A 12,949-nucleotide genomic window follows, 5' to 3' on the forward strand; every position below is an offset into this window, starting at 1 on the left:
TGTAAAGAACTGTACATTTTTAAGCAAAATGCTGTACTACTAAAACGAATACTTGCTATTAGAGAAACTCAATAATCCAGCATTAAGACGCAGCAGATCTGACTGCGGCCCAAAACCTCCAGCAGCTCCGGAAGGCCTCTGTGTGTCCCAGCAAACTGAAATATGTTCTAAGAACGTTGTTCTAACGTTCCATTCATGTAATGAATATGCTAGTTCTGAATGTTCTCTCAATATCTAGTTTTTAAATGTTTAAAACAGTTTTTTCTTGGTTATGTGAACGAAGACAACATTAGGCAGGGCAAGGCAAGTTTATTTATATAGCACATTTCATACACAATGGTAATTCAAAGTGCTTTACATAAAAAAAAATAATCACAACAATAAAACTTTGAAAATTGATTTAAGAGGTTTAAAATTAATTTAAAACAGTTAAGAATAGAAAATGATTATACATAAAATACAGTGCAATCAGTTTGGACGTAGCACAGTGCTCATTCAGTAAATGCACAGTTAAACAGATGAGTTTTGAGTCTAGATCTTAAATGTGTCTAATGTTTTAGCACATCTGATCTCTTCTGGAAGCTGATTCCAGCTGCGGGCGGCATAATAACTAAAAGCAGACTCCCCTTGTTTTGTGTGAACCCTTGGTATTTCTAACTGACTCGATCCTAATGATCTGAGTGCTCTGTTAGGTTTATATTCAGTGAACATATCTGCTATGTATTTAGGTCCTAGGCCATTGAGTGATTTATAAACGAGTAAAAGTACTTTAAAATCAATCCTAAATATAACTGGAAGCCAGTGTAAGGACCTGAGGACTGGTGTGATATGCTCAGATTTTCTGGTTCTAGTCAGAATCCTGGCAGCAGCGTTCTGGATGAGCTGCAGCTGTCTAATGGGCTATACAAATAAACTTGAATTGAATTGAACTGAATAGATGATGTGGCTTCTTACACAGAATAAGGCATGCAACATATTTCATAGTATTTTAAGGCTATGTCGATTAGCATTGCATTATTATATAATTTATTATAAGGAAAAGTATAATAATAATTATAAGAACTCGGATAAACCATATATTGTCGTAGTTGTGTGCTTATTAGTCATGCTGAATCAATGAAAGCAGTTCATTCTTCTGTTTATTTAGCTGCAGCCATAGGGATTTCCTGGGGTTCTTCCTCGGGGTGTATTGGAGTTTCCGTGCGAGAGCGCCCTCTGGCAAATTAAGACGTTCGGTTTTTATTGACTGAACACAAACTCTTATTGCGATAAAAAAACACTGTAACGGTTTCCACTGATTACGAAATATTTTTGTTTGCTGGGTGGTACTATTATATAGGCCTATTAATAAGGAAGGGCAGCCCAAAATATTGTTTTGCCTAAATATCACGATAAGAGGTAAAATCGGCCCTGTTTATTGTACAGAAAGAGAGCAAAATAGCATTTACATGATCAAATAACTTTATCATTGACTTCAGTCTAGGCAGAATTCAAGCACTCTCAAAAACTCCCATTAAACACTGAAGTTGCTTACATTGTGAAATGAATATCTTGCTTACATCGTACACACATCTGCACTTTGTTGTTTCTGATGAGAAAAATCAGGAGAGAGCAGAATTCATTCAGGAAGCGCTCACACTGAATAAAACAGCTGTTTCAGCGATGGCTCATCTGAATGCCTCTTATTGGCCATTGTACTCATAAGCTCAACAGAATCATGTGTGATTGGTTATAATGCGCAGTGCTGTAGCTACAAACACGGTTGTCTATGGCTCCACGCCAGCCAGCGAAGTTGACTGAAATAAAAGCGATACATCTTTCATACAGTACTATTGTGGCTGAAATGTGTCACATGACAAGCATGATGCATCGCCATGGAAACAATAAGGCCATACGTTCTAAAATAACAGTCACCTAAAAAAACTTATGCTGGGGGATAAGCAAGTGTATTTTAAACTCACGTGGTAAAGGGTTAAAGGCATTCTCAGTTCATCTGAATGATGCAAAGCACTGACATGAACAGCACAGACACTGTAAAGACTCGTCGTGGTCTTCTTATTAGTTTTTCCCTGACTGGCATAGGGCCAGAGCTGCCTCTGAAGCGAATACGCTGCTGTGGGTGCAGCAGGATTTTGAACCTCATTCATTACACTCTTCAGTGCAGATCAATCAGTGGCCAAGGCCTTGGCATCTTTAAGGGTGATGCATTGGTATCTTAGGTCGTCATCAATTTGCTTCAGCCAGGTTTTCTTCGGCCCAGCACAGTGAACTTTTCAGGTCGGCGGCGCCAGAGAAGTCAGAGTGGCATTCGATCACTACTCATCCAGCAGACGTGTCAAAAACACTGCAGACATCGCTTCTGGAAAGCCTCTTCAGATATAGGCTGGTCGCCACACTCTTTTTGGATACCCTCATTCCGGAGTTGGTCACGCTGGGAGACGCAGAGGATTTGTCGGCGGCATCGCATTTGGAAGACCTCGAGCTTGTTAATTTCTTACTTGAGGATGGTCCAGGTTTCTGATCCATATAACACAATGGGAATGACCAAGGTTCGGAAGAGTCTTATCTTAGTTGCAGTAGTGATGTTGGCCTTCTTCCACACCAAAGACAAAAGTCGCTGTTGCCTGGCCGATTCGGCTATGAACTTCATCCGTCAAGGCAATCTTCTTCTCTTCCAGAGATCATAGCTACTTGAAGTCTTGTACTTGTTCAATTTTGACAGATGCTGGTGAGCCATCAGTCATCATAACTTTGGTCTTATCAATGTTGATTTTCAATCCGTATGGACCAGCGAAACAGGCTATGTCATAAAGGGCAACGTTGGCCTCTGTATCCATATCAGCCAGGATGGCGCTATTGTCCAGAAACATAAGATCGCTCACAAGTGTGGATGCTGTACTGAACTCCCTGCTTGTTCTTGAAGACCTTGTTCATGATTAATCGATCAATGTATTGAACAAAAGCGGGGATGCGACGTCACCTTTCCGGATACCTGTACAGATGGAAGACTCCACTGACACCTTTCTGGAAACGTGTATGCAGCTTCTCAAGCCGTCGTAGAAGTTCTGGAGGAGGCAGGACGTCTTCGGTCTACAGCACCTTCCAGAGTGATGTCCAGTGCACACAATTGAACACTAATTTGAAGTCAATGAAGACGATGACCATACACATGACATAACGATTCTCACAACAGCCTCAGAGAGGACTCTGTATCTGGCTTGTTCCTCATTGCTCATCTGCTCCCAATGTTGCTGTAGCTGTGATTGGATGATTTTCATGAAGACTTTACAGTTAATCGAAAGTAGACTAATGCCATGATAGTTCTTACATTCATGGCTGTCACCTTTCTTGAAGATGGGCAGGATCACGGCTTTCTTCCAGGTTGATGGGATTCATTCCAATTCCGCCAGATTAGCTTCATGAGGATGTGGAGACGGATTTGTAGAACTTCTCCACCGGCCATGATTGCTTTGGCCACTATGCGGTCCAAGCCGGGTACCTTTCCATTCTTCAGTGATCTTACAGCAGCTCGCACCTCGTCTGTCGATGGTTCTAGTATCTTTTCATAAACATAATTTTTCTAGTTAAAAATTGCTTTGAATTTCAACTGAGTTCAATTCTACATTCTAACATTATTCAAACTACATTTTTGTATCACGTTTGCTCCCATTCAAATTAATTAATTGTATTGTAATTTAAAGATGTTCTCAATTCATCTGAAGTCGGTAATTACTCATCTGGCAGACGTGTCCAAACCACTGCAGATGTCGCTTCTGAATAGCCTCTTCAATTGCAAGCTGGTCGCCGCACTCTTTTTAGATACACTCATTCCAGAGTCGGTCGCACCAGGAGATGCCGAGGTCTTGTAGAAGCATTGAATTTGGAAGACCTCAAGTTTCTTGGTCCAGGTTTCTGATCCATATAACACAATAGGTATGATCAAGATTCAGAAGAGTCATATCATTGTTGCAGTAGTGATGTTGGCCTTCTTCCACAAACAATGAGGCAAAAGACGCTGTTGTCTGGCCAATTCGGCTATGAAATTCGGTGGTCGAGGTGATCATCTTCTCTTGGATCAGAGATTCCTTGTAGAACTAGTAGCTAACTGCTGAAAATGGTCCCGCCCCCACTGCAGGCCGCGTGGCACATTCCACGATGGCTGCGGTGATTGTTGTTTCTTCTTCATCAATGTCATCTAAGCTCGCGAGAACCGCAAACTTGTTGGTAAGGGCCAGTCAGAATTGGTCCCTGATGACAGAGTTGCTGAGCCGGGTTCAGTCCAGCTTCACCGGTGACATCACTTTCTTCCTGGCCCGCTGTAGTCGAAGCTGCAATTTGCCTCAGACAAGATAATGGTCAGAACATATCCTTGAGCTACGATCGAAATTGGTGGTTAATTAGGAAGTAATCCAAGACAGCCAAATCTTCGTCAATATCTTTTTGGTTGTTGGGTCTTGAACGGTTTGAGCTCCACTTCTTATTAGTTGTAGTTCGGACAGGGTGGCAATCAAGATCTTGGTTGCTGACAGTTCCTTGAAGATAACTTCTAATCTTCCTCACCATGCACTGCATTTCACTGTCACACTGTGTGAGTGTGCGTACAGGTTTATATGTTTTGTGAGGACAAATGTGCATAATGGCATGGGTATTACAACATGAACATGGTTTATGAGGTTTACACTTCCCGTGTCCTTGTAAACCAAATGGCTTAAAAACAGAGTAAACTGTGTTTTTTTTCCCTTTGAAAATCTAAAAATGGCTGTAGTTTCGTGTGGGGGTTAGGGTAAGGGGATAGCAAATATAGTTTGTACAGTATAAAAGCCATTACACCTATGGAAATTCCCCATAATCCACATATGCAAGAATGTGTTTGTGTTGTGTGTGTGTGTGTGAGAGAGAGAGAGAGAATGTGTGTGTGTGTGTGTGTGTGAGAGAGAGAGAGACTCTACAGGAGCAGGAACAAGGAACTTTCTTTACAGTCTTACAGACCTGTTTTACATATTTCACTCAAACAGAACCAGGAAACTATTACAACTCATCAGTTCAGGGGAAAATAAACTATTTCAACTCATCAGTTCAAGGGAAAAGAAACTAAAGTTTTGTTGAGCTGTTTTGTGTCTGTGTCTCTGTATTCATTCAGTAAAATGGCAGAAGCCAGAGTTTCTCAGGATGAGTTCTTGTGTCCAGTGTGTCTGGATCTCCTGAAGGATCCAGTGGCCATTCCCTGTGGACACAGTTACTGTAAGATCTGTATTACAGACTGCTGGGATCAGGAGGATCAGATGAGAGTCTACAGCTGCCCTCAGTGCAGACAGACCTTCAGTCCAAGACCTGCTTTAGCTACAAACACCATGCTGGCTGAAGTGGTGGAGAAACTGAAGAAGACCAAACTCTCTGCTGACTGTGACGCTGGAGCTGGAGATGTTCAGTGTGACGTCTGTACTGGAAGAAAATACAAAGCTGTCAGGTCCTGTCTGATGTGTCTGAACTCTTACTGTCAGAATCACCTCGAACAACATGAGAGTTTGTTTAAAGGAAAGAGACACAATCTGACTGAAGCCACTGGACGACTGCAGGAGATGATCTGCCAGAAACATGAGAAGCTCCTCGAGGTTTTCTGTTGCACTGACCAGGAATGTATATGTGTGCTGTGTACAATTAATGAACATAAAAACCATGACATTGTTTCAGCTGCAGACCAGAGGACAGAGAAACAGGTATTTAAAACTAGAGATTAAGTTAATACTCAGTATAGTGATTTCAATAGTCTGTTTATTTTTTGTGTGTAAAGTCACTGCTTAATTACACAGAAAACAGAAACACTGTCAGTGTGAAGCTCTGTCTGTGTCAGTTTCACGTTTACGATACATACGCTTGCAGTATGAAACAGGCCTTAATCTTCATGTTTATTCATGTATGATGATTGTAAATGATTATCACTTCTGGACATTGAACCTACACACTCTAACAACGGCTGGGTTAAAAACAACCCAATTTGGGTTATTTTGGCAACCCAGCGCTGGGTCAAAAAGGGACAAACCCAGCACTGGGTTGTTTTAACCCAACAAGTTGGGTTATGTTTGACCCAGCATAATGGGTTGCTTTTTTATGGTTTAAAATTACTACACTGCTAGACTAAAATGAACCCAAATCGAGCCAGACATTAAACCTACAAATCTTATTCATTTTAAAATCACTTTTACATACACAGAATGACTATCAAAAGGTAAATATTTATTTAAAACAAGAGAAAACAGTCAAAAGTAACATGCATGTAAGAAGAAATGCAGAAAAGTATGGCATTAACAGCTACAGAGTTTATAAATGAAGCATTGCACATTTGTTGAATATAACTTTTAAGATCAAATTTGCCTTTTTTTGGTAAATTTTATATATTGTATAAAAATATTATACAAAAACACTATTATACAATAGTGGTACAATTAGTTAATAGTTAAGTTCTTTACAAACTATTCTGGCATGACCGTAAATAAACCACAACATTAACACTGATATTATAACATTGATCAGAAACATATGTGTGAAAGAATGTGAACATGTGTATGAATGACAGAGTGTAAAGTCCATTTCTACTAAACAACAACACAGAACAAGCATTTAACATTTTGGTTTTACAAATTATACACTTACAGTTTGTTTCATAGTCCATGAATACAGATCAGGCATCGCTGTCAATTTTCATGATCTCTTTAGCATAATTGATGTAGTCATGAATAGGTGAATAGTCTGTTTTATAATTTCACTGCCACTTTTTAACAATGCCACTTTGTGTGGTTGTTTAATATCTCTGTAATGGCAGCACTAGTGTGAGGGCATGTAATATTGTTTAAATAAATATTGCTTTCAGAAAGCTACTTCAGAATTCACATACCTCACACATTTTCATGTACGTGGAAGGCTGCTCTTTAAAGGGTTAGTTCACCAAAAAAATGAAAATGGTCCAAATTTATTCATCCCCGTGTTGTTCCAAACCCATACAAACTCTGCTAATTTTTGGAACACAAAGAAATATATTTAATATTCTCTTAATTTGTGTCCTCTATTGCAAGTCTGGGAGACCAGTATTTTCTTCTGAACAGACATGTTTGCTATATAATTTAAGATTTATTCATATATAAATATTGTCATGGATTACTTCTACAATAACTCTGTATTTTTGAAGCTTGAAAATACTGATTATCTAGACTTTTAATGGATTAACAAAAAAATTATGAGAGAAAATTAAAAATATCTTCATTTGTGTTCTAAAGATAGACAAAAGTCTTATAGGTTTGGAATGACATGAGGGCAAGTAAATTATTATGTTTTTGTGTGTGAACTATTCCTTTAAGAAAGGAAGACCAAGAATGATGACTCTCCAAATCAGACAACTCCAAAGTTGGTTTGAGTTCTGCAATGAAAAACACGGACATCAATGGTTTACATAAAATATGAACATGTAATGTGTTGTTGCATCAAAATGTGAGGTGAACAGGCAGGAGACAACAGAAACATTTATTTTCTAAAAATACCTTGCATCAATCTCAAAAGAATGATGCTCTCCTATGTCTCTGGCTTTCAACAAATACAAAAACAACAAACATTCTTTTACTCTTAGTAAAAAAATTAAATTGATAACATGATGGAATTATGAACTTTACTTGCCTTAAACCGTCTTTCCCTCTCTTCTGAAGAAGCTGAGAAAATCACCTCCTCACACAAGGAAGGGTTCTGTGTCGTTAACTCCCGGCGCGGGCACAATGAAGACACAAAGCTCAACATGTCTTAAATATAATTATAATATATTACTTTTAACAATTATCACTTCATCAGCCTCAAAATAATTTGGCTAGTCTTTATTACATAACGCTGTTTCCTTTAGGAAACTACATTCAATTTAACCACGAAAAAGAAGATACAGAATTAACATGTAAATATGTTAATAACCCTCTCTTAACACCTCAAAAAATGTAAATATTGTAAAATCTTATGTAAATATGACATAAGGCACTCACTGACATTATATAAAAGCACCTCTTCCTTCCAGTAAAAGAGGCCGTTAAGACCGTTCAATATAAGCTCTTTTCAGAATATTTTTGCCTTCCATGAAATCTCAAGATACTACCGGACTCAAACAATGAATGATGACTTTACATTTTTAATCTTTACTTACCATAAACAGTCTTTTACTCACACTCGCTTCCATCTGAAGACGCTGAGATGGCGGCTTCTCGCACTGGTGTCATCGAGATACGTCCGATATTAACGTGACGTGTGTGCTCTCTTTCAAGTCTGCGTTCCCAACCCAGCACCACTGGGTTATTGATCAAGACCAGTTTTCAACCCAAAATTGGGTTAAAACAACCCAACGTCCTTACCCAGCGGTTTCAACCCTGCATTTGGGTTGAAAAAACAACCCAGCATTTTTAGAGTGCAGCCATTAGTTATCAGCTCCATTTTTACTGGATTCATCTGTTCACTTGATGATTTAGTGCCAGTAGTTTTCTGTGACATTCACTATCATCCGTTTGTCCTGCAGAAGCAGCTGAAGGAGATGCAGAAGATGTTCCAGCAGAGAATCCAGCAGAGAGAGAAAGATCTTCAGCAGCTGAGAGAGGCTGTGGAGTCTCATAAGGTGAGTCTGGAGAAGAAGAGAAGTTTGTCTCCGTCTCAGTTCAGACTCACTGAAGCCTGAATCACTGTGTGTCCTAACAGCGCTCTGCACAGACAGCAGTGGAGGACAGTGAGAGGATCTTTACTGAGCTCATCCGCTCCATTGAGAGAAGCTGCTCTGAGCTGATACGGCTGATCAGAGATCAGGAAAAGACTGCAGTGAGTCGAGCTGAAGAACAACTGGAGCGACTGGAGCAGGAGATCAATGATCTGAGGAGGAGAGACGCTGAGCTGGAGCAGCTTTCACACTCACAGGATCACATCCAGTTCCTGCAGGTAACAGAGATCTAGAAGAACAGGATCATAGTGGACTTGAGCAGATCCTGCTGTGACAGAGACTCACAGAGAAACATTTCATGAGTGTCTTATTATATAATCATCAGTCAGACTCTCATCTGATCGTCTTCTTCTGAAAGAGACGCCGCTTACAAATGGCGTTCAGCTCTGGAAATCTCTTAGGAATCATTTCTCTGAGCTCTTTCTTCTGGAAGATATATTTAGCTGTCAAACACCACTAGCGCCACCAACAGTTCAAAACTTCACTAACATTTCAGCTTTTTACCTAATTTTTCCTTCTGATTTAATACATCATGGTGAAAAAAGTTAACTTGATAGTACTGATTCTGAGTAACGTTCATCAAAATTGGATCAGGTGATCCTCAAACCTAATAAAATAGATTTTTATTTGTCTGTAACATATTGATGAATTTGACCATGAAGACCCCAAACATGAAGTCAGGCTGTATATTAGCAATGCTTCAGTGTATTGAAACCAAACCAAACCAGAGCGTGTCTTAAGGGTCCTTGTGAAGCTTCAGTAAAGTTTTGAATAATGGTAAATTTAATCGTAGCCTTTAAGCTGCTTTTCCTGAGCAAATATACTCATCCCCACAATGAGACTCCATTGATGTGCTTGAGTTGTTAGATGGACATTTACGTTCTTAGCAGATGTTTTATCATCCAAACTATTTCCTAGAAAGTTCACAGAGTGTAAGTGGCAAATACTAGAATCTGTAGCTCGAATGTGATATAATGAATATGAGAAGAATGAAGCTGATGCTGTGAAAGTGCTGGATTGAGGTGAGTTACTAAAGATCAGTCGAGTCAACAAGAGCCGCACAAATCTGATGTTGGTACAGGTTACTGGGTGAAGTGTGGCGCTGATGAGTTTTGATTTCTGTTTTCTGTAGAGTTTCCAGTCTCTCTCAGAACCTCCTGAATCTACAGACATAAATGATGATCCCTTCAGTTCTCTCGTCTCTTTTGATGCTCTGAGAGAATCTGTCCAACAGCTGAAAGACAAACTGGAGGATTTCTGCAAAGAGGAGCTCAAGAAGATCTCAGACAGAGGTAAAGTCCTGGAGATTCATCTGCTCTCAGAAATCAGTCCATCATCATCTCATATCATGGAGAACATCATATTAGAAATGTGTTAGGAATGGATACAGGATAATGAGAATCACACTGTTCATGTCTGTTGATTTCCACAGTCACATTCACCAACATTGTTCTCTGGACCAGGAACGACTTCCTACAATGTAAGTCAGTAAGAAAACAAGCAGAAAAACTCACTGGGTGTCTTCATGTTCTTCCTGTAGAAGGTGAAAGAAGAGTTTTATAAATGATGTAAATGATAGGGCTGCCCTCGACTAAACATTTTTCTGATCGACTAATAGTCATTCATTTGAAGCGATTAGTCGACTAATCACACGTTTATATTAATTAACCATATAAGTCACAATAATGAGCCCTTAATTGCCTATAGCCTATCAGCGCTCAAGCGCAAGCATAAAGTTTGCCACAGAGCAGCGCAGAAGTAATGATTATGAATGCTTCAGGGAAAAAAACAGCAAGAAGACTGCCTTAACCTCATAATAATTCATTGATAAACTAGGGTTTTCTGTATTTTCGGCTGCAGTGTTGAAGTCAACACTGACTCTTCATCTCCACAGTGGACGTGCACGTTTCATACTGATTACATAATCAGAAAATATTTGTTTTCCATTTGAATTGGTTCATTTAAAAGTAGACATTATGCTTTCTGTAGATATATTTTTCATGTCTGTGAGGCAAGCATGAAGTTTCGGTTGATATATATATATATAAAAAATGTTTTGATACACTGAAGTTCACAGAGACTTAGGCGGCAGAAAGTGCACCCTGTTTGCTTTCATTATTTTACAAAAGCACAACGTTTTGTTGTTATTGTGAGTGCACACAAATGAAAGTAGACGTTTAACACATTCAAAAGATGTATTACTCTTATCTGTATGACCAAAAATGATGGAGCATTTTAAGTTAAATGCAAATGATTGCACTGGTCTTGCAGTGAGCACTACTGTTCAGCTTCCACACTCTGCACAAACACAAATAGCGCACATTTATAGGATAACATTAGATGGAGTGGCCATGAAATGATGCTACTACTTACATGTTTCAGATTATAAGCCATATTTGAGGTCGATGATCGAAAGAAACGTTTGCATGTCCTGACTAGAGGTGTGCGATACTGACAAAAATATCATGATATTTTGTGGGATTTTATCGATAATGAAAATTAGGTGATATTTTGCTGAGTGTGTTATTGTACCGTGGACAGCTGACTCCTAAAGTTTTTGATATTCTTCTTGTGTGGTGGTCAGTCCACAGCAGAGACAGAAATTAATCTTTTCCAACAAGTTTAAATTGATTTTTACATTTTATGGGCATTTTTACCTTTATAAAGCCATTTAACCTGCAGTTACAAATGCATACATAATGTTTTGATATATTAAACATAAAAAACGTTGAATACTGTAAATGTGCAAGCGCATTAGTCTAACCTGCTAAACTTCATCACGTGATGAATGCGTGCACTCTGTAGTGTGTTTTGCATGGTTTTTGCGATATACTCGATAATGTAAAATTGCACATCGTTAAAACAACAATTTCGATATTGTCACAGATGATATATATATCGCACACCCCTAGTCCTGACCGATGTGCTGTAATTACCACACAGACCATCTGTTAATGACCTGTCCATCACGGACTACTGACTTTACTTTCTGTGGATTTTTTTTTCCGGCGACTAATAAAATTGTGATTTGCTAAGCATCTATTAGGGGGCAGCCGTAGAAAATTATGATTGGGACACTGATGATACACTAAACATGAAGAGTTCAGCTACATGAAAAGATCAAACAGATTCATAATTCCTGACTCTGATGTGTTTTATCTCCATCAGATTCCCATCAGCTAACTCTGGATCTGAACACAGTGAATAAACGACTCCATCTGTCTGAGGGCAACAGAGTGATTACTAACACTGGCACAGATCAGCCGTATCCTGATCATCGAGACAGATTTGATGAGTGGTCACAGGTTTTGTGTAGAGAGAGTGTGTGTGGATGCTGTTACTGGGAGATTGAGTGGAGTGGAGATGTGTATATATCAGTGTCATATAAGAGCATCACCAGGAAGGGATATGGTAATGAGTGTTTGTTTGGATATAATGATCAGTCCTGGAGTTTGTTCTGCTCTCCCTCCAGATACTCATTCTGGCACAATAACATACAGACTGCTCTCCCTTTGAAGTCCATCAGCAGTAGAATAGGAGTGTTTGTGGATCACAGTGCAGGAACTCTGTCCTTCTACAGCGTCTCTGACACAATGAGCCTCATCCACACAGTGAAGACCACATTCACTCAGCCGCTCTTTCCTGGGTTTTGGGTTTGTATTGGATCATCAGTGAAACTGTGTTGATGAATCAGAGTAGACTGACGAGAGAATCTACCCATGATGCTTTGAGCTGCATGATGAATCAGTAACAGTGAGATGTTATAGAGTCTTTTTTTTCTCTTCATGACATTAATACTGCAGCTGAAATTCTGTCAGTGAAATAACATGTCAGAATAAATGTGTGTAGTAAATCCTCATATCCACCTTTTTCTTCAACGTGTGTACCAACTCATGTAATAATTTTCTCAAAACTTAATAAAATCTTGAGCTCATAATGTAATAATAATTTTCCAATGTAATAACAATTTTTCACATAATGTAACTGTCACGCTGCTGCTGCTACTGTGACGCAGCAAGGAGACGTGGGGAAATTCTTGAAACAGTCCATATTAATCCAAACCAAAGCAAAGCACACGTAGCAGAGGGGATAGACTAACAATACCGGATGCTAGATATGGAAAAACACAGGGCTTAAGTAATGGGACTAATCAAGGAAATTAACGGGAACCAGCTGAAACAAATGAATATAATAGACACGAGGGAGAAAATAAGTAAT

At 39.1% G+C, this 12,949-nt stretch overlaps 1 protein-coding gene across 1 annotated transcript; it reads left to right on the forward strand.

Annotated features, from left to right (window-relative positions):
* Positions 1 to 5,132: 5,132 nt before the first annotated feature.
* Positions 5,133 to 12,493, forward strand: LOC107557627 (tripartite motif-containing protein 16-like). The gene is made up of 6 exons (XM_016241105.1): positions 5,133 to 5,717; positions 8,540 to 8,635; positions 8,716 to 8,949; positions 9,864 to 10,023; positions 10,164 to 10,211; positions 11,900 to 12,493. Exons 1-6 carry the CDS (start codon positions 5,145 to 5,147, stop codon positions 12,415 to 12,417), a joined length of 1,629 nt encoding a protein of 542 aa, XP_016096591.1. The 5' UTR covers positions 5,133 to 5,144; the 3' UTR covers positions 12,418 to 12,493.
* Positions 12,494 to 12,949: the final 456 nt, after the last annotated feature.

Source organism: Sinocyclocheilus grahami, unplaced genomic scaffold (assembly GCF_001515645.1).
Source record: "Sinocyclocheilus grahami isolate Dianchi unplaced genomic scaffold, SAMN03320097.WGS_v1.1 scaffold612.1, whole genome shotgun sequence".
Taxonomy (NCBI): Eukaryota; Metazoa; Chordata; class Actinopteri; order Cypriniformes; family Cyprinidae; genus Sinocyclocheilus; species Sinocyclocheilus grahami.